The 23,723-nt window shown below is 30.9% G+C and overlaps 2 protein-coding genes across 6 annotated transcripts; both read left to right on the top strand.

The window, feature by feature from the left end:
• The first annotated feature begins 11,808 nt into the window (after nt 1–11,808).
• LOC123192476 lies at nt 11,809–17,440 on the top strand. The gene is made up of 4 exons (XM_044605045.1): nt 11,809–13,204; nt 14,668–15,239; nt 15,341–15,560; nt 15,866–17,440. Exons 1-4 carry the CDS (start codon nt 11,951–11,953, stop codon nt 17,213–17,215), a joined length of 3,396 nt encoding a protein of 1,131 aa, XP_044460980.1. The 5' UTR covers nt 11,809–11,950; the 3' UTR covers nt 17,216–17,440.
• A 2,065-nt stretch (nt 17,441–19,505) lies between these two features.
• LOC123192477 (uncharacterized protein At4g14100-like) lies at nt 19,506–23,723 on the top strand. Of its 5 annotated transcripts, none has more exons than XM_044605049.1 (3): nt 19,506–20,043; nt 20,201–20,436; nt 22,139–22,385. In XM_044605049.1, exons 1-2 carry the CDS (start codon nt 19,569–19,571, stop codon nt 20,389–20,391), a joined length of 666 nt encoding a protein of 221 aa, XP_044460984.1. In that variant the 5' UTR covers nt 19,506–19,568; the 3' UTR covers nt 20,392–20,436; nt 22,139–22,385. The 5 variants fall into 5 exon arrangements, with proteins under 5 accessions (XP_044460984.1, XP_044460983.1, XP_044460985.1 ...); XM_044605048.1 differs by lacking the exon at nt 22,139–22,385 and adding an exon at nt 21,605–21,955; XM_044605050.1 differs by lacking the exon at nt 22,139–22,385 and adding an exon at nt 20,556–21,220.

Here is a 23,723-nt window from a genome sequence, read left to right as displayed (position 1 = left end):
ATGTGCTTCAAATCAAGATGGATGGCTGTAGTTGGCTGACACTCTTTTTTATTTAAGCAATGTTTTGTGTATATATATATATATATATATATATATATATATATATATATATATATATTTATTTATTTATTCACATAAAAATATATTATTTGTATATCTAAATTTTATATAATATATATCTATATATTTTTATTTGATTTATAAAATTATTTTCCACCACACTGGGCAGCTTCTAAGAAACCCACGTAAAAAGCCTTAATTTTTTTTTTTAATTGCTTTTCAAGATAATGACTTCAATTACTTTTTTAAATTATAAATTGTTTCAACTCTCAAATCAACATCTCATTTTTCAATCGAAAAGCTTCACTTTCAAAAACCTAACTGACATTTATTTTAAGATACAAAGTCCATAATACAATAGAGTGATTAACCTTTTCTTCGCCAAATTTTGACCTAAAAATATTTTTTATCTAATAATTATATATTTTTTCACCCAAAACCAAATTTGCTAACTAAAAGTGACTGTAATATAACACAAAAATTTTAAATTACAAGTCTATCTTTAACTATTTCAATTTCAAAAAATCGTCATTTCACTTGCGTGTCCTCTCTCTTTTACCATCAAAGTCATCTTCAACTATTTTTTTCTTTCTGTCTTGCTCCTAGCCTCCATCTGCTTTGTCACTTCCCCTTTGAAATGTCTATTATTTGAAAGAGAGTAAAACAATTTGAAATCCTAAGAGCTAATCCCAAATCACCTACTCTATTGAAAAACATAATTTTGTCTATCTAAAGTCGTGTAAACAAGAAATGCATTAACAAACATGAAGCAAGACCTACTCCCTCCCTCCTATGAATAATTGAAAAGAGTTACTTGTAATCACCTATATTAGTATAAACAAAAGAGTAAGAATCGATAAATAATACAAAAATAAGGTCTATATAAATCTTCTTACATATAAGAAATGAAATAAAGATGGACCGAATTACTTAGGATGTGATCACAATTATCATCACTGTGGTTAGGCTATCGAACATGAAGTCATAAGTGAATTTTGAATCACACCAATGTTCGAATTGAGCGAGCTACCCTTGCATGAAATTATGTGGGGGTGAACCTCTCAATCTAATTTAATGCTCTTTGAACTATCTTGTGGCATGGGCAACACTGCTTGGGATGCCTTCTGGTTAGATCACGGCTTAGCCTCCAACTACTTTGTCACTCTCCCTTGCCTCCAATTGCTCCTAGTCCGAACTATCTTCCTCCTCTCCCATCAACCTCTTCCCATTCTTTTTCTTGGTCACTTAGAGTGTCAATTGGGTTGCAATATGGCCAGATAATGGCCTAGGTGACACTACTTATTGTTTAGGATTTGAGATTGTGGCAATGATTTAGGGTTTGACATCATGATAATGGTGAGCTAAAAGTATTAATGAATAATAAGGTTTTTAATAAATTGTAAAAATTGAATTACACATTTTAAATCTATAAAATGGTTAAATTATTATATTTTAAACGCTTAAGTGAGATTTGTAACAGAGATAATTTTATATTTTGGATAGTGAAATTTCTATTGCATCTTTATGATTTTTTTTTTTGGAAGTTTAATTTTAGATGAAAATATATTATTTGTGTTATCAAATGATGAAAAATAGTTTTAGGTCAAACCATAGAAGAAAAATATAATTTACTCTATTTACTAAATATCATCTAATTAATCAGAGTCTTGCATTTATTTATCAATTACATCATATTTATGCATATTTTACAGTCTAACTTTAATAAATATAATATCATTATCTAATAATAAAATTGTATAATATATAAATAATATTATATATACACTTTTTAATTATATAAATAAATATTTATATATTTTATTATATAATTTAATAATTTTTAATTAAAAATAAAATAATATTTAATTATTATATATATATATATATATATATATATATATATATATATGTAAATATAAAATTTCAGCCATGATACAATTTCATCCATGATAAAGATTCCCTCTGAGAATGCAGAGACATAAAAGAATATAGACATAAGGTGTCAACCTACGGAATCATCTGTCTTTTCAAGGACCCTACAATGGAATCATTAAAATTATGATTTGAAACCGACCAATAGAACCACATTTTTATTGCCATTTAATTTTAAATCATGAATCTCTCAACAAAATTATAAAATTTTAAATCATTTAATTTTATAATTAAAAATTTTTAAAAACAATAAAATTGTATATATAATTATATTTATTATTATATAATTAAATAATTTTAAATTAAAATAATATTATATATTCACTTTAGATATACAAATATGTATATGCTTATACGTGTGATTACATGAATAAATATTGTTTTATATTTAATTCAAAATTACTCAATTATATAATGATATATAAGAGTGTGTGTATATATTTACATACCTAAAATTAGTGTACATAGTTTTATTATTTGAATTAACAATAAAATAATACTTAATCACATGATAATATATATAAATGTATATATATTTATATATTTATAATAAATACGCATAATATTACTCCTTTTGAAAACCCTTCTATAATTGTGTGATTCTATTTTACAAATGGAAATGTCTCTTTTCAATATTTCATCAACCAAAACCGGTTATGCAATATCTAAAATTATTCTATCCCTTGTTATGTAATTATAATTTCTACTAAAACAAATGATATTTTATAGATATGTAGTTAATATTGGTTGATTGAGAGAATTTTTATACGATGATGTTGAAAATTATAGTATTTTGTTGCAAAACCTAAGACTACAGATTAGCCAAATTCAATCGTTTTAACAAGCCAAGTTTGAAGAGAATAAAAAATAGTTTATATCGACTAAAATCGATCCAACAATTATATTATGACAATATAAAATTATCTTTTGTAAAAATAACATATATCTTATAGTCTTAGTTAGTAAATATAGAAACGGAAAAAAAAAGGTACATAAATTATACAATATAATACAATAAATAATAAAAAATATATCTTAAAATTCATATAATGAATAAATACAAACAAATATATATGAGTTTAATATGGTATATTGTCAATAATATGTGTTTAAAAATACAATAATATCATAATAATTTTAATACTTTCCACAAATCTCTTATTAAAAATCAATATAACAATTCAAATGTAAAATATTTAATTAACTATTAAACCTAATATAACATAATGTATTATCAAAATTCTTTGTGTAATAAGTAATATACCAATTAGTTAGGAAAAATAAATAAATTAATAAGTTTGAATTTCAAAATTCAAATTAAAGTGAATCTTTGTAAAAGTCGTAAGGGAGTAAAACATAAAATTAGAGTTGTGAATTAATAAAGAAATGTTGTTAATTTTTTTTAAATGATAGTGATATTTTTGTAAATAATTAAAAATATAAAGGATAATTTTATATTTTAAGTTTAACAAAAAATTTAACAATACGACAGACATAAAATATGATATATAATTTATGTTTAATATGAAAAGTACATAAAATATGTATTTAATATATTTTGAATTTAAAATTTTTTTTAAATATATTTAACACGTGAATAATATATGTATTTACTAACTAAGTTTATAAGAATGAAAAGTGTCCAATACATTCTCATAAGTTGGTTTCGGTCATTTTTCATTATTTTCAATGCTAGGCTCTTGAATCTAACAGAACCCTCAATTGGTCAATAAAAGCAGGTACCCTATGCAATTGTCACCATCAATAACCATTGAAACCAATCAAATTCCCATCATCAAACAACAATAAACTTAATTTCACATTATAAACTAGGGTAAGATTCGAACTGAGTTAAGCTAAATTCAAATTCAAATTCAAATTCAACTCAATTTTTATATAGTAAAGCTCGATTTTGAGCTCGAGCTCATTGAGCTTGTAGAAGTTAAGCTCGAATTTTATTTGAATTTAATTCGATTTATTTTGAGCTTGAGTTTTTAACTATTTCATTATTAAAATGATATCGTTTTAATATATATTACTCAAAACGACGTCATTTTATATCACAATTTTAATTGAAAAATTTGGCCAATAGCTAGAGATCGAACATGCTCGGTTTGAATATAGCTTTATTATAAACCAACAATTACAACAAAACCCTAAATCTAAAAATATACAACAAAACCTTAAATGCAAGTCAAATGAACTAAAATAGGGACCAAGTTGAATAACAAAATCAGTTCATAGTCTAGATTTTCAATGTCTTCAATAGAGAGAATGGTTGGGATGAGCTTGAAGAAGGAGAGTGAATGTTTAGGGTTTATTTATAAAAGAAGGCAATTTTGTCCTTTAAATTTGTGCAATATTGGGCTTTGCTATTTATTGAAAAGTTTTCAAAAAATGCTAATTTTTATTTCCTATATAAAATAGTGTAATTTTATATAATTTCTCACGAATTTACTACCATTTTAAGCTTATCAAAAAACAACTACACCAAATCCCTGTCCCATGTCTCATCTAGGCGTAAGCCATTTCTCCACAAGATCCGAGAAAACTTTATCTCTTTGTAGCAAAGACAACACTAACATGGAAACTAACACAATATTGGCTCATAGGCAAAATTGATTCTCATACTACTTTTTTGTTTATTTCATAGAAAATTATAGAAAGCTAGTCATTTTCAGACAAAATTAAGTACTTAGATGATATATCATTATATAATTTAGTATTTTAATTCAAAATTACTCAATTATATGATAAGATATTATTTGAATACCCAATAAATAATAAAACACGGATGCACATAGTGTTGTTATATTCATAAACCTTGCAAAACAAACATATTTTTAAATGAATGTTTTTTTGTGCCTAATCGGAGAAAAAGAATTTCATGAAACATCTAATATATTTGTGATTATTCATAGTTAAATCTCATAAAATATATATCATATATCAATAACGTTTTAGCTTCTTTTTTTTTTCTTATAATGTAACACAAAATCTTAAAATGAGTGTCATATATGTGTAATTTTTTAATGTCCAAATACTAATCAATATCTATGAGTATTTTCACAATTTGTATAATTCAAGATTGGAGACATATGTATGACTTAAATTTTAGATTATTTTGTCTTTTCAAGTTATAGCTATGCTTGTATGTATGCATTTTTGAAGTGAAACAAATCAAGCCGCAAGGGCAGGGCAAGAGGAAGAAAAGGGATTGCAAAAGACAATTTTTACTTGCAGAAATGAAGCTAGCCTTGGAAGTAATGTAAATCTTATCCCATTTCACTAAATTGATAAAAAGAAAAACAGCGGAGGATTTAACTACAATCATTTAAAAAAAAAAAAAACTTTAACAAGGTAAAGTTTTTTTCTATTATTATAGTTAATATTTTTAATAATAAAAACTATAATAATAATTAAGAATGAGTTTTTTTTTTCTATTGTTAAAATTTTTTAACGACGAAAAATAAATTTTTAATGATTATTTTTTTATTATTAAACTCATAAATGTTTTTTTTTATTTTAACGAGAATATAAACAATTAGTCATTAAAATTATGAAAAAAGTTATTATAACAACCAGATATTATCTCCTTATTATAACTTCTCTCATTAATACTAATATTTTTTTTGTAGTGAATGTTAATATGACAGGTATTCATGTTACAATAAAACTATGTATACCTATTTTTGGTACATAATTTGTGTACACAGATGAGGTGTTATTATGTAATTAGATATTTTTTTATCATATAATGACACATGTTTTAAAATCACCTAATTATATTATGACACATTACTGTGTATATGAATTGTGTATCAAAAATGGATATACATAGCATTACTCTTCATGTTAACCTAAAACTTGTAAAATCTAAAACATGTCTTGTAATTTGTAATATTTATCAGGCTAACATTTTATCGTTGAATATTACAATTCCACAATTATTATTGTATAATATAAAAATGGAATTGATTTCACTAGAATGAATTTAACTAACATAAAATTAGTAATGAAATTAAGTGTATACATTTTTTTAGTGTAAATTGAGTCTACAAATGGTATATTATCATATGATTTTGTGATTTTGAATTCAAGATAAAATAATATTCAATCACATAATAATATACTATTTATTTACATAATTATATATTAAAAAGTATACCAATGGAGTATTGCTTTAAAATCATTTGTTTGTAACATAAAGAAGAGTAGATGTTGCTTATTTTGTTTTCTCTCTTATGTTAGCTCTCTACAAATAGAAGTGCAAGAATATTCAGTATGCCATGTTTTTATATAATTTTTTAGTGGCCGAAGGACTATTTCCCACCCAAAATATCCTCTAATCTCAGGTTTTTACCTTTCAATTTTGAAAATCTCATTTACCCACCCATAAGCGGTTAAAATTAACAAAACTTTAACCCCTTAAAATTTCATCTCTTCCACCCCCCCAAAACTTTAAAAACTACAAGTTTTCCCCTAATCCAAATTTTAAAAAATGACAGTTCTCTCATGAGATTTAGTTTCCAGATCTTCAACACCATCTTTGACACCATTGTCATCGACCTTTAACTCTTGAAGCTTCCTCTCCTTCCGACGGTCTCTGTCCACTCAATTGGTCGTCTGATCGGCATCCAATAAAAATTGGGAGACAATAAGAGATGAAGATGAGGATCTCATGTTTGTCTGGAAAGACAATCGTCTTTCTAGAAGAAGACGTCTAGAAAGACGAAGAGACGTCTAGAAAGTCTCACGACGTCAGAAGAAACATTGTCGGAAGGAGAACGCATCAGAGAGAAAGAGACGATGCCTGGAGATCGTTGATTGTCGTCGAAAAAATTAGATCTGAAAGTTTGAAAACCCTAGGGGGAAAATGCAGTTTTTGAAAACTTGGGTTGGGAAAAAATTGTTAGTTTTTAAGGTTTAAAAGGGGAAAATGATATAACTAATGGATTCAATTAATTTTAATTGTCTTAGTTGGGTAAATGAGATTTTCAAACTTAACGGAGAGAAACTTAGAAAATCAACATACTTTGAAAGGGAATAAGTCCTTTGGCCTAAAATTCATATCAAAATGTTTTGATTAAAGAATGAGTTATATATTATTGGATGCATGGTTTCAATTAATCTTTCTACAAAGTTATTGAAGATAGCAATAGAGACAAACTATTCTATATTAAAAGAGAGAGCGACTTTTTATGTAGTGTGACAATACACAAAGCTTGGTAGATCTGAAAAGGGGTTATATTAAGTTGATAGCACGATGAAAAGCCACATGAACAGGAGTTAGTCTCAGCGAAGACTAGTCCGCCATCTAAGCACTAATCCCTAATATTAGTTGATTAATTGAAGATAATTAATTAATTAATTAATTAGTCTCTTTTAATTAAGACATATTAATCGGGATTTGCTAGATTTTGTTCCATGTTCTTACAAAGATAAAAACAAATTAGGTGTGTTGAGGAGGAGACATAATGCCCTTGAAATTGGCTAAGGAAGAGGAGCAAAGCAAGGCCCCCCTTCAACCTTCATCATTTCATTGACCACCAAATTCTATTTTTATATTTAAATTAGAATTTTTACTTAATTCTTTGATATTATTTGATATATTATTTTTTACTTTTTTCAATCTAACAGTGTTGAAAGAGAGATTTTTCTACCTGCTTTGCTATTAACAGGGCAATTTGAGGAATAAGAAAATTCTAATTAGGTATGAACTGTCCCCATTACAAACCTAGATTTGTCATATAACTTTTCCCTTTCCTTTAAGTCAAATTTATGACTAAATATAATCTTATTATAGTTAATAATTTAATTCTAGAAGAAGTTTTTCTTTCTCTGTGTGCTTCACAGAAACAAAACCTATAGGGCTAGCTCATAAAAAATTGAATTAATCTTATCATATTCGAGCAATGATCCCAATGTCGGATTTGAAAGAGATAGCATTTCAAGAATGCAAAGAAGTTTGTGCGGAAGGAAACTCGTAAAATTAAATGTACATCTTTTATAAATGGCCAAAAGACTTGTTCCCACCCGATGTTTGCTCAAAAATAAATTTGAGCATTTCGCACTACACAAATGTTAAAATCAAGTAGCACAACAATTAATTCACTCTCTTCTATAAATAAAGCTTCAATGTTACTTAAGGTAGGCAAGATAAGGTAATTAATTAGCATTAAGAATTGCTTAATCACAAATCAAATCATGTTTGTCGACGGTTTAGAGTATAAATTAATCCTTCATTTTACTACATCCAACATAATTAAATTTTTCTTAAAATTAATCACCTTATTGTATGGCGAAAGGCATGAGGGTTGGCCTCAATTTGGTGCTACATTACAACAAAATATATTTTCAACTTTGGGTCAATGATAATGGTTTGACTACAATTTAATTACCTTTCAACACATAATCACAAGACATTGACCTAAAACACATGATCCAAGAGACCCAATTAGAGTTTAATTTGGCCAAGTTGGGGAATTAATATTTCTTTATAGATTTTATATGATTTTGATTTTAATAAGTCATCCATAGTGAAGGGTGGCATGAGCCCATTATTTATATTAATTGAGAGAACGGTGGGAGTGAAAGAGGTGGTATTAAAAGTATCAAATAGATCGAATCAATCTAAAGCACAAAAAAATGGTTTAGTTTAAAAAATTCTAACCTATTATTATAATGGGCTAACACAAGGCCCATAGGTTGGGTCAGTTCAGTCTGATTGATTATTATTTTTGTAATTATTAAAAAAATTAAAAAATTAATTAATAAAAAATTTATAATATAAAAAATTTATAAAAATTAATGGGTTGGTTCGTTATTGTTAGGTTTGACCTAACCTATAATTGTAGAATCTAATCCAACCCTATATATAAAACTGAGCTGTAGACCTCATACTTTCTATAAGTCGATTTGACCCATAAAGTCCGTTATTATGCAAGTCGGCTCTAGGTGGCATTCAATGTGAATTATATTTTAATTTGTCATGAAATTGTACACTAATCAACCTTCATCATTAAGGCTAAATAAAAAAAAAGCTTTATTGTATATATATATTTTTTATATAATTCATGCTAAATTTTCCAACATCAGATTTTTTATTTTAACAATTTTTTGACAAGTGTTAATCTTACAAAATTTCAAGATTTTCAACTACGAATAGAAATATTTGAACATATTTCCTTTTTTGTCCATAATTGTAAGAAAAAATGCATAAAGAGTACAAAATATCCTAAATCAATGAGCCATGTAATGATCTTACACTTTTGATTATACAATTAATAAATAATGTGCTGTTATGTGATTTAATATTATTTTATTTATAATTAAAAATTATTTAATTATATAATAACATATTATCTGAATATTAAATTAAATATTAAATTATATATAAATATATATATTTATAATTTTAAAAGATACCTAATTATCTATTGACTTCGAATTTGGGTTATTAATTAATTTCTCAATGCATGTGACATTACAAAGACTTGAATTTATTACAAAAATTATAAAAAAAAACCACATGCCACAACTAGATAAACATTAATCCACATTAATAGATAAAATTCAAATATCTACTCATGGATGACTAAAATTAACATTCAAATAAATTCAAACACCCACAAGTAGAAGATGCCCCTTTTCCAGCAACTTCTCCTCAAATGAATCGTCACTTCTTCTAGTGTTCATCATTGGAAGAAGGTGAAGAAGCCGTTTTCATCACTGGAAAAAGTGGCGATTTGTCACCAAATGTCTTTGTTCGGTGACAAAAATGAAAAAAAGCCCTCAAAAAAGGGGAAAAAAGGGGTGGGAGAGAGAACCACCTGTTAACAACGCCAAAAAAAGGGGGAGAAAGAAAAGAAAAAAATCTTAGGGGAAAAAAGTAATATTTCAAAGTTTAATTATGGACATATTATTACTTTTCTAAACACAAGAGGAAATAAATAACGTTTTATTATTTTTAATATTAACTGATGATTTTATCTTTAAAATTTAACTGGTATTGTTACTTTTAACTATTATGAGTGGGTGTTTGAGTTTTTAATAGTTAATAGGTACTAATTTAAGATTACAACAAAATTTGGGTGGGAATAAGTCCTTTGGCCATAATATTTATTAATGTTGGAAGCTGAGGAGTTGCCCATGAAATTGGAAACACAGACAGCTGCAATTTGAAGCTAAGGGACCTTTCTTCACGTTTTGCGGCTTTTGTGGGCTCTCCTATAATTAGTAACAGCTACATGTGCTCATTAGTTTTTATGTTTACTTTGTCCTAATACAAATACTAATACATTATCATATAACTAAATATTATTTTATAAATAATTTAAAATCATTCTATTATAATATTTATATTTTTATTTATTTACCATTATATTTAATAAAAATATTTTGAATCATACAAAAATTCATATTTTAGAACTTGTATTATATTAAAAAAATGCATAAAATATAAATAATAATTACTATCGATACCGATTTAAAACCACAATGTTCAATTTTTCATTTTATTTAACAAAATATTTTTTTAAAAGTTGTTTGCAAAGTAATATATATTATTTTGATTTAACATATAATTGATATATTTTTTTTATTTTGTGCCTTGAAGAACACTTTCTTTTATTGAATTATCAGGAAAATTTTCTTGATACAAATATTATAATTATTTTACTTTGTTTTTATCCTAGAAAAATATTTTTTAATTATTTATGAAAACACTTTCTTACATATTAAAAGTTAAGAATTCAAATTATATTTTTTATTGTTTTAAAAAATAATTATAAAAATTCTAACACTGTCTTACAGCAAATTTAATCTTCAGCTTGACCAACTTGAAATACGGGTATGCTAATGGGCTTTAACAGCCCAACTTAAAATTATAAGCAATAAATTTTTAATGGGCTTTCATTTACGGCCCACTAACGTAAGACCGCAGTGTATGTGCAGTCTCTGTGCATAAAAGTTGTGGACATGAAGGTTTATTTTCCACCTAAGTTTACAAGCGTTCTTAAACTCATATTCGTAAGGTTTAAAAAAACAAAATTCTCATTCATCTATTTAAAATCTTAATTAGAACTAAAATTAAAATAATTATTTAATAAAAAGAATTAAAAAACTAAAATTTTATTATTTATACCTCTCTCAATTTGAAAACTCACAATCCCCCCCCCCCATCCCCTCCTCCCAAAATTTAAAAAATTAATATTTTTATCTAAGAGTTTGCAAATAGTTGTTGAAGATAGCAAAGTTCGTTATCTCTAACTATATTGGCTCTCTCTCTAGACTTATCTTTCCCTCCTGATTAAATCCCGAGCATCGAAAAAGCTAATTTCCTTCGACGAAAACAAAATTATTTTCCTCAGAGAAAATCGGATTTTTCAATGCTTGAGATTTGATCAACATGAGAGGATTAGTTGGAAAGGAGAGGCAATGCGGTCAGAGATAGTTTACAAATTTTAAAAGAAAAATGTTGATTTTTTAAACTTTAAGTCGGGAAGAATTATGTGATTTTTAAATTGAGGAAGATAAATATAATAAAATTTTAATTTTTTAATATTTTTTATTAAATGATAATTTTATTTTTAATACTAATTAAATTTTTAAATAGATAGATATAACTTTTGATTTTTTAAACTTGATGAATATAACTTTAAATACGTACCTAAACTTGGGTGAAAAATGATCCTTTGGCCTTGAATAAGTATTGACCATTCTCATCACACCCCACTTTTGATCAAACCTTGTTTTCAAACGCCACACGGCATTTCAGTCAACCTTCAAATCAAAATTAATGAAGTAGGTATAGACCCCGCCAAATCTTAATTCAACGGTACAAGTTCTCCCCAGCACGTGATTTTCAAACCCAACAAATGTCAAAACCCTAAACTCTCAAATCTGTCAAATCCCCCCTCTCTCTCTCCCCCTCATCACTCTGTGTCCACCGCCGAAAATGCTCCCGCCGGAGCTAAATCCCCGCGCCTCTTTCCGGCCGTATATATCCGCCACCATAAGCGCACCTTCCTTCTCCTCCTCCTTCGACCGCGGCTCCTCCTCCTCCCCCTCCCTTTACTCAAACCCTAGCCCTAGCCCTAACCCTAACGGTTCCTTTTCCAGTAATGTTACCAACCGATCTCTCAAGAACTCACGCTTCTCGCCTACGTCATTTGCACACAACGGCCGTGTCGCCCTTGCTTTGGTCCCATGCGGTGCATTTTTGCTCGATTTGGGTGGGACCCCGGTTGTCGCAACCCTAACCCTAGGTTTAATGATTTCTTACATAATAGATTCACTTAACTTCAAATCAGGTGCTTTTTTCGGTGTTTGGTCGTCGCTAATCGCCTCTCAGATCGCATTCTTCTTCAGTTCGTCGCTCTTTGTGACTTTCAATTCGATCCCTCTGGGTATCCTCGCTCTTTTGTTGTGCGCTCAGACTAATTTCATGATAGGCACTTGGGCGTCGCTTCAGTTTAAGTGGATTCAAATGGAGAACCCTTCTATTGTTCTTGCTCTTGAGAGGGTTTTGTTTGCCTGTTTGCCGTTCACTTCATCGGCCATTTTCACCTGGGCAACCGTTTCGGCTGTTGGCATGAACAATGCAGCTTATTATCTGATGATTTTTAATTGTGTTTTTTATTGGCTGTATTCGGTTCCGCGTCTTTCGAGTTTCAAATTGAAGCAAGAAGTTAAGTATTATGGTGGGGAGATTCCTGATGATAATTTAATACTTGGGCAGCTTGAAAGTTGTGTTCATACGCTGAGTTTGTTGTTTTTTCCTTTGATGTTTCACATTGCATCCCATTACTCGGTTGCGTTTTCCTCGGGTGCTGCTTTTTGTGATTTGTTTTTGCTGTTCTTTATTCCATTTTTGTTTCAATTATATGCATCTACAAGAGGTGCGCTCTGGTGGGTTACAAAGAATGACAATCAACTGCAGAGCATTCGTGTGGCTAATGGTGCTGTTGCTTTGGTTGTGGTGGTTATTTGTTTGGAGATTCGGGTGGTGTTTCATTCATTTGGGAAGTACATTCAGGTTCCACCTCCGTTGAATTATCTTCTTGTGACTGTTACTATGCTCGGAGGGGCTGCTGGAGCTGGTGCTTATGCACTTGGTATAATTTCGGATGCGTTTAGCTCTCTGGTGTTTACCGCTTTGGCTGTAGTAGTTAGTGCTGCTGGCGCAATTGTTGTGGGATTCCCTCTATGGGTACGCTTCTTCCTGTATAGAAATGTATTTCAATTGGCATTTTTTTATCAACTCGTGTGTACAATCATGATGTGTGAATATCATGATATGCTTATACTGTTGTCTCTTGACATTCATAATTTATACCTCATGCAATATGAATGGTATGTAATCTTATTTTATATAGGATCAAAAATTGTTTAATATAATACTGATTTAGTGAAGCCAAACGTCAGGAATGTTGTTTGTGGAATCTTTTCTCGACACCCAAAGCTTCTCTACTTTTTTGTGTGCCACAAGAAGGAATGGGATGGCGAGGATTTTTTTTTGGGTTTAGACCAGTTATATATCTCAATTCTTGATCAAGATTTTTTAGTGAATAATAATATTTTTTTTCAGTTGACAATGTGTCAATAGTAAAAGCAGTATTGATCACCCATGGTTAAAGCTATTGTTTAGTGGACGAGTATGAGTGAAGTCGAAACATTCTAGGATATGAGAATTTGTGTTTAGCTACTGGGGAATTATAATTGTAATAGGTTCAAATACAATGCTTTCCACTAGATAACGAAAAATAGAGTTGTTGTGGCATATTTCAGGAAGAAATTTTACGCTTAATTGGTTACACATTCTGTTGAAATGGCAAATGCAATGACAAAGTTGGGTTGTGATGGTAAGGGAGAATGCTCAAATTGCGAAAGTGAAGGATTAAGTTTTGGAGATAGAAATGAGGTCAGAATTGCAAAGTTTAATTATTTAATGGGATGCAAATTTTGAAAGGAATACTCAAGGCTATGTAAAATCGTCCTTACATAGAGGATATGAAGCTCAATGCATAAAGATATCAATGTTTACATACCATGAGCTTAAAAGTATCTAATACAGCTAGGATACATGACATGGCAATTTTTGCTCAATTTCTTCCCGTATTTTGCACCATCGGATCGAAGTAATTTAGACGGTTGATGTTGCTTATAACATAGTGTAATTCCAAAGGCCATTAATTTTTCCTAACCGGCCTTAATGTTTTGATCCATATGTGTAAGAATAATGTTAAAAGAGTGTAGAAATGTGGTCTCATCGATCTTTTCCATATATACTAATTGTATTTTAAGAGGTAGATATATAGGAATGATTGAGTGTCTACTTTAAAGGAAGCATAACTGGGGACCCTTTATGCACTAGGTACAATACATTGAGTCTTCTTGAGTTTCTTTTTGTGCTACATTTGATCTGAGTTTTTAATGGAGTTCAGGCTGTTCCCTGATTAATGTAGACGCCTACAGTTTGCTTGTAGATTGCACCTACCATAAAAATTTTCTTGTGGAATGTGTTTTGAATTAAGCCATATGCATTGTAACGTGTCCCTTGTATCTACTCAGTGTTTACTAACTGTTTATTGAATTTTGTATCTCGTGAAATTTAAAGAAACTTTGATTTGAATGTTCTGAAAAACTAGAATGTCATTTATTTTTATTTTGCAGCTGATTCCACTGCCTTCAGTTGCTGGCTTTTATATGGCTCGTTTTTTTACTAAGAAATCCTTAGCATCTTACTTCGCATTTTGGCTGCTAGGGAGCTTGATGGTCACTTGGTTTGTGGTTCACAATTTCTGGGATCTAAATATATGGCTGGCAGGCATGACATTAAAATCCTTTTGTAAACTCATTGTTGCGGATATTTTCCTGGCCATGGCTGTTCCTGGTTTAGCTCTCCTACCATCAAAATTGCATTTCTTGACAGAGGTTGGTTTGATTAGTCATGCCTTGCTGCTATCCCATATTGAGGATCGATTTTATAATTACTCTAGCATATACTACTATGGGCTGGAGGATGAGGTTATGTATCCTAGTTTCATGGTCATTTTGACAACTTTAGTAGGTTTGGCCATAGTGAGAAGACTGTCTGTGGATCAGCGAATTGGACCAAAAACAGTTTGGGTTTTGAATTGCCTCTATTCTTCAAAGCTGGCTATGCTTTTTATTACTTCAAAGTCTGTTGTCTGGGTGACTGCAGTTCTTTTGTTAGCTGTTTCTCCTCCATTGCTTCTTTACAAGTATGTAATTCATTTTTTTCTTCGGGTTTCTTTTCTGTTTTGGGATAGGTCCTCTTACTAGGGTTGATTTTGCTTGTTACTTCAAATTTTGAACTTTTTAGGGATAGGTCAAGAACAGCCTCAAAGATGAAAGCTTGGCAAGGTTATGCCCACGCTTTTGTGGTGGCTTTATCGGTGTGGTTCTGCCGTGAGACAATTTTTGAAGCCCTGCAATGGTGGAATGGTAGACCTCCATCTGATGGTTTACTTCTGGGTTTCTGTATCATTTTGACAGGATTGGCATGTGTGCCCATAGTTGCTCTACACTTCTCTCACGTCCTGGTATGTTCACAATCAGAAAATGACCCTTTTTCGCATGATGCTGTGATGCAATAAATTATCATGCAGTAGAGATTTCATAATGTTGGTCTTGTTATGATGTCTGAGTATATATTTGAACTCTGGGAAAAATCATGGACATGTTAATGAATTTGCAGTACTAAGTGGAGGAAAGATTACTACGAAGTGAATAATAATTAATCCTCATCAGCCTGATGAAAAAGTGTTCTTGTACTGCTTACACCCAGATTCATGAGTTTTCTGTACATAGATTAACTGGACTAATTACTTTTTCTTTTCTTATGAAGCCTGCCAAGAGATGCCTAGTGCTGGTGGTGGCAACTGGTCTCCTATTTGTTCTAATGCAGCCTCCAATTCCATTATCTTGGACTTACCAGTCTGACCTAATTAAAGCTGCTCGTCAATCTGCTGATGACATTTCCATCTATGGCTTCTTGGCATCAAAACCTACATGGCCCTCTTGGCTGCTTATTGTTGCAATATTGCTCACTCTAGCAGCTGTGACGTCTGTCATACCCATCAAGTACATTGTAGAGTTAAGAACATTTTACTCCATTGCCATGGGGATTGCTCTTGGTATCTACATATCTGCTGAGTTTTTCCTTCAGGCTCCTGTCCTACATGCACTCATCTGTGTAACCATGGTTGGCACCTCTGTCTTTGTTATTTTTACCCATTTCCCATCTGCTTCAAGCACAAAACTCCTGCCATGGATATTTGCTTCACTTGTGGCTCTCTTTCCTGTGACATACTTGTTGGAGGGTCAGGTCAGAATCAAAAGCCTCATGGAAGACAGTGTTGTTGGCGAGTTTGAAGAGGAAGACAAGAAGCTAACAACTCTACTGGCTGTTGAGGGTGCAAGGACATCTCTTCTTGGTTTATATGCAGCAATATTTATGCTTATAGCTTTAGAGATAAAGTTTGAACTTGCCTCGCTTGTGCGGGAAAAGTTTGTAGAGAGGGGGGGAATCAGGCATAGCCAATCTACTCAAAGCAGTTCTGCTAGTTTTCTTACACGAACGAGATTCATGCAGCAACGTCGTGTATCTACGGTGCCAACTTTCTCGATCAAGAGGATGGCTGCTGAGGGGGCATGGATGCCCGCAGTTGGCAATGTTGCTACCATAATGTGCTTTGCAATATGTCTAATATTGAATTTCAATCTTACTGGTGGTTCAAATCAGGCCATATTCTTCCTGGCTCCTATTTTACTGCTTCTCAACCAGGATTCTGATTTTGTTGCTGGTTTTGGGGACAAGCAGAGATATTTCCCCGTTACGGTAGCCATATCTGGCTACTTGATCTTGGGTGCCCTCTATAGCATATGGGAAGACATCTGGCATGGGAATGCTGGATGGGGCCTTGAAATTGGCGGTCCTGATTGGTTCTTTGCAGTCAAGAATTTGGCTCTCCTCATTCTTACATTCCCCAGCCATATCATTTTCAATCAGTTTGTGTGGTGTTACAGTAAGCAGACAGATTCAACAGCGCTACTGACATTGCCACTTAATCTACCGTCCATCATAATACCAGATGTGATCCAGGTTAAGGTATTGGGGCTATTAGGAATTATTTATTCCCTTGCCCAGTATATAATCTCTAGACAACAATATATCTCTGGATTGAAGTACATTTAGACAAATACAATACTCTGTGCAATATGTTTTGACAATTTTCAAGTGCGGTAAGTTCAGGTTTTTTGAAGCTTTCATATTCATATCTTCATACGGGCTTTTTGCATGCCCCAGTTGCCTGAACCATTATGGCTTTCTTTCTACTAGTTTTTATAGCAAACTGTTGCCACGGGACTCTTTCATGGTAGGAGAAATTATCCCACAAAATGAATGTATGGTTTTGGTTAAGACTAATTCCCATTTTAGGTTTCAACAATGATTAACATAACATTGGTTGAGCATCACTTGAAATGTATATTGGTCGCAGTAAGAAAGAAATTACGTTTGACATCTGTCTGAACTTTAGTAAGTGGTAGAGGTGGCAGTGGCCTGTGTTCGGCCAAGCCGGCTTTGGCGTGGCATATTGTGTTCAGGGGTTGGGCCAAGCCGACCTCGTAAAATTGTAAAGCTTGCAGTATGGCCTATGACTCCTTGGGTTGTGCTTCAGTGTGTTGTCTGCGTACTTCTACAGGTCTGTTGAATTTTCATATACGTTTTTAATTTTTAATTATTGTTTAGATAATATCTTTTTAAGTTTTAAAATATTGACTATTAATGTCTTATGAAGAATCTAAAGTATTAACAATTAATAAATATGGTATCATACTAAACACAAAATACCTTAATAATGATTAATATATTTTGGTTTCCAAAGATATAATATTAATTTTTATTTTGTTGGATAGTATCTTTTGGGTTTCTAAGATAATATTCCATGTTACAGTGAATTCAGAAGATATTATAACTAATAAATATAATATCATAAAAAATACAGAACTAGTTAATAATTATTAATATTTTTCTGGTTTTTTAAAAATATAATGTTAATTTTTATTTTTTAATAAATTAAATAGAATTGGGTCATGTCAAATTGACCCATCGATCTCTTTCTAGGCTCAGACATGACCTAGATAGCGTGTAAGCTTGACACAACAATCTATTACAATTGTGAGTTATGTCACCCATAGGGCCAGTCAAAAAGAGGAGTTTGGGCTAAGACGTGTATGGGCTTGGGCTTGGCCGTTGCCAACTCTAGTTAGTAGTTACAAATGCTTAATATTAATTTCTCTTTTAAATATTTGTAATGGTTTTCGATATTTCAAAGAGTGTTCTGTTTTTCCTACAAGTAGATTTTTGGTAATTTAAAGTGTATTTAAGATTTTTTGAAAATTAATGGAATGTGATTATTGCTAAATGTATACCCAATGTAGAATGAATAAGATAGAACAAGATTTTAATAGCCAAACCCAAAGATCAAAGTAATGTACATAGCTACCGATAATTTGTTACTTTGATATTTTTGCTTTTAATCAAAATAATGTATTATAAATTAAAAAAAAACAAATAATAGAGGGTGGTTGAAAAGGCTCTTTCTTGAAAAATTTAGTATATTCACTATGATAAAATTGCTTATTTATTTATTTGTTAGTATTAAAAATCCTTGAAGAGGGAGTTTTTATTATTTTAAAACCTTTGAAGAAATTTTGTTATTCATTAGTTTAGGGGAAAATATATGAAAAGTATAAAAAATCCCTAGTTAATAACATTTTTTAATCTAAAATTTAATTAAAACAAAAAAATAAATTAGCAAGACATATCATCGTTATTTAACAAAAATTGTTTATTAGTTCACTAATATATGATTTAGGTGTATAAACTATTTATTTCACTAGAAAATTATAGATTTTTCGTTGATGGGAATTTTGAGAGTTGGATAAAATTTTCGCATTTTGGTTAGTATATCAAAAGATTTTGTTTTTGTAAAAATTAATTGTTAGATAATGAAAAATTGTTTCTTGTTAATTTATTGATTAATTAGTTGAATGAAACAATGATTTTGGCCAAAATAAGATGATTTTTCCGTTGTCAAGTGTGAAAAACCTAGAATGTGTGATCGTGCCTACTTACTATTTATTATGCCTAATCTTTGTTTATCAAAGATTTGGGATTGAGAGTTTGAATATCTCATGTCTAGTCTTTGTTCATAAAAAATTTTTAATTTAAAATCATTTAATCGTACAATAATACAAATAAATATATATTTATTTATATACTTAAAATAAATATATATAATTTTATCTCTTAATAATATGTATAATGTTAATGTTGACTAGTATAATTTAATATAGATGAAGTATTATTTTAATTAATATTTCTATATATATATATATTTTTTAAATGGGTTTTATAATATAATTTAAAACTGTTAAATTTACCCGTAGGTCCCACACTTTATATGATTTAATCCCTGTACCATGCACCGCTTTCTCTTTATTATCAAAACCAGTCAAACAAGTACTCAAAGGGTCAAGCAACCATGGCCTCTATAACCAAACCTTTATCCATCTTCTTTTTCTCCACTATCTTCGTCCTCTTCACCTCCTCCTCTTTTATTTCCTCCTCCGCCCCAAAACCCCAGCCGTGGCCTCTTCAATTCCACGCCGTTCTCTTCATGAACTTCACCGGAATTCTTCAGATGATCGACCTCTGGTACGACTGGCCCAACGGCCGGAACTTCAACATAATCCGGAGCCAATTGGGCGGCCTCCTTTACGACCTCGAATGGAACAATGGAACGTCGTTTTTTTACTCTTTGGAACCGGAAAAGAAGGAGTGCAGAAGCGCGCAACTGGAGGTGGGCATTCTGCGACCGAACTGGCTCGACGGAGCGGAGTATCTGGGACAGCAACACGTGGATGGGTTTGTTTGTAATGTTTGGCAAAAAGTTGGGTTTATTTGGTATTATGAAGATATTGTCACTAAAAGACCTGTTCATTGGATGTTCTACACTGGTATGTATTCAATTAATTTCTTTTCAATTAAATTAAGACTTACTTTTGAAAAAAAATCATAATTGCATCCTTTTTTGTATTTCTTATTCTTAAAACCACGAAAAAAATTAATTTATATTCTATATAAATTATTTTTTTTTGTATGAATAATTTGCAGGGAGAGAAGCTCATGTGATGACATTTGAAGTGGGGGCAGTGCTTGAGGACGAGAAATGGCAGGCCCCTGTTTACTGCTTTACAAAGAAACAAATTGGTGAAGAATTAGAGCAAGAACAACCCAATTTCATCAGGGGTGCTTTAGAAAAAAGATTGGTTGATGGGGCTCTTAAAAGTTTTGTGCTTCTTTAGGGGATTCATATGTAATTGTGCTTCCATGCTTCTCCATGATGAATGGTAAGTGTTCTATAAAACATACGTATTTATTTTATTTTAAATATATGGGTGAGTATATATTTGATATGTGTTGTTATATAATTGATTTTTTAAGCTTTTGCAATGATGATTTATGCTAGGCTTCAAAAGGAGTTTGTTGTTGTAGAGCTTTTGTTGAAAGTCTATTCAACAAGAAAATAACAGTGTTTGCAGCCTCTGCCTAGACTTATTTAGGCAAACCCTTCTTGAGTAGCACCCATCTGGTCATTACCATAATTGTTCTATTTTTCCTTTCACCCACTTTATTTTGTTGTGGAGTATAAGAAACCGCCAACTGATGCTATATGCCTACTTCCTCAACAAAATTTGTTGAATTACTATGAAGTATACTCTTTGCCATTGTCTGATTGTAACACCTGCATTTTGCAGCTGATTTGATTTCCAATCCATGCTTTGAATTTCCAAAACACAACACCACCCTTAGATTTAAACTGAATTTCTAACAACTAAAAATTCTTCTTCAAGTGATACACTCAGCGTTTTCTCCAAGTAATCTACAGTCTACTCAACATCACCTCTGTCGCGTCTTGAAGCACACATTCAACATGGAGTGGTGAGGAGACTGTCTAAATGAGCATCTCCTTACATTATCACTTTAGTGTGCTTAATGTATTAAAACATTTAGATTTATATTCCAAAATGCATGCATTGAGGAAACATCTACACGTTTTCTGAGACATGAAAGCAGAAAATTATTTTATAAAAAGATTACAGATCAAGCTCTAAGTTTGTAATTATGAAATCATTACTTATCATGTTGTCATGCTATGGAAAATGTCTTTTCTTTGAAGTAAATTGAAATTGCATAGGTATATCACAGCCAATTGACTTATATGAACAATAACATTTAGCAGTATGGGGGGAGGCTAATCAGTGAACTGTCAAATTTAATCGTCCAGTCCCGAGAGAGAATATTGCAACTTTGTTTGATTATAGTTAAAATGGTGGATAGTTATGATTCTGAAGAGAAGAATTGTGATCTCTTGCTTTGTGTGTGTGTGTGTGTGTGTATGTATATATATATTTTTCTCGTCTTTATTTTTTGTGTTAAGTTATGTCTTTTCTTGCTATTACTTGGCTTGTCTTATACCTATACTGATGACATTTCTACTTTTGATTCTTGGCGGAGGCATGGCAAGATAGGAATTGTTTCTACAATCTAAGGCTGTAAAAACTAGCTAAAAAGAGATAGATCTGGATTTAATGCTTCTGAGGAAAATTAACAGCGCATACTTGTACATGTGGTGCGCATAAAGTGTTACTGAAAAATACAACAACAATAGAGAATGAATACCTACCAAAAGAAAACAACAATAGAGAATGAAACAAGGGGAAATCTATGTTTTATTCAACAATTAAAAGTCTTTAAGTAGGTTGTACAATGAGTTGATAAAAACAAGAAAATAGCCATTAACTTAGATGTGCAGAACTGGTTCCTAAAGTTTTAGCACAACCAGAACATGAGTGACAAATTTCTACATACCAGAACAAACGCCAAGTAGTTTGATGTTTGCAATTTCATTGACCACCGCCTTCCTCCACTTTGATTGTTTGATGGCTACTTCAAATGTTACAGGATTGCAACCTAAAAATAGAGCAAAATGTGTAAGTGAATCTTCAAATTAATCAATTCTTGTTACCTCATAATCACTCATCCATGCAGGTCTCCTTCTGACAAGCCATTAAAAGGCTTATCTCCTTCTCCTCTGCAAAATTTGATTTTTTCCATTGTCCCTAGACAGTTTAGTTTGACATTTAGACTTGTAATATCTACACGTGACATTGATAGCACTCAACATGAGACTTGTCTTTTGACTCTGCGTTGTGAGTATTTGTGTGAGATCTGTTTTGTTCCCTTTCTTTTTCTTGAGAATTTGATTGTTGTTATTGATTCTTGCGTTCCTTTGATTCTTTGCCTTTGCACCTCTCTATTTTTTTTGAAGTTTGAATACTGATTGTTGGTAGAAACTTGTAATGCTTCTTCATCCTTATATTGCTGATTGAGCTTCTATTCATAAATCAACAGGGAATTTTGCAGTTCATCAAATGAAAGTTTATCAATTTACTTCGACTTCTCTATAGCACAGACAACAAAATTAAATTTAGGTGTCATCGATTGGAGTATTTTCTTAATAATGGTGATGTCATCTAACTTGTGTCTATGGATCCACAAATTGTTGGCAACTAATATGACTCGTGAAAAGTAATTTGTAACTGACTTACTAGACTTCATTTGAAGCGTTTTAAACTCTGTGCGAAGTGCTTGAAGCTAGTATCCCTTTTCTTTTGTCGAACCTTGATATCTTTTTTTCATGGAATCCCAATTGAGTTTGAAAGTATCTTTGCAAAGAATTACTTCCAATATTAAAATAGATAATACTTTGCCTTGAGATCCTTTAACTTTAGTCCTTCTACTTTGGTATTTGCTACACCAATTGCTGGTTCGGGTATTCCATTGAAAACAACTTGCTAGTACTCCTTAGATCTCAAGAAATTCTCCATCAACATATTCTAATGATCATAATGGCAACTTGTACATAATTTTTAGAGGCCATCGATAATATGTTGTTATGAGAAAAAAGCTACTGCTTCTATTATTATTATTTTTTTGTAGGGTGGCTTTGATACTAATGTTACTGAAAAAATACAAGAACAATAGAGAATTAAAGAAGGGGAAATCTATACACTTTATTCAACAAGTAAAATCATACAATGAGATAAGAACAAAGAAATTAGCTATTAACTTAGATGTGAACAAGAAAATAGCCGCACAACTAATTCCTAAAGTTTTGGCACAAACAAAATATGTGTAACAAATTCCTACTTATTAGGACAAACTACACACTTATACCAAATTATTATTCAATATGCAGGTCGTAACTCATGGATGGAACCCCTTACTTAGAATTGGTGGTCGTTAGTGTGTACATATATGAGTTTATTGATGACCTTTCTCCGGTTATGGGTGGCTGGTTGTTAGAGGACTCATGTATGCAACCAACATGTAAGGAGGCTGGACTTGACATTGTGAGCTCTTAGAGACTTGGTCAATTTATTGTTTGCCTGACATTAATTTAAACTCACCCAATCACATCATAACATATTTATGTATATACATATGCATATAACATTGCACTTAGTCAATTTATTTGTTTGTTCTGTAATAATTTTGTTGTTTGTTTGTGTAAAAGATTAATGATGAACCATTAGATGGAAATAAGTAGTTATCAAATGATTATTTTCAATCA

This window comes from Mangifera indica, chromosome 12, assembly GCF_011075055.1.
Source record: "Mangifera indica cultivar Alphonso chromosome 12, CATAS_Mindica_2.1, whole genome shotgun sequence".
NCBI lineage: Eukaryota > Viridiplantae > Streptophyta > Magnoliopsida > Sapindales > Anacardiaceae > Mangifera > Mangifera indica.
Note: the sequence above shows the minus strand (reverse complement) of the source record. Positions and strands in the feature narration are given on the sequence as shown.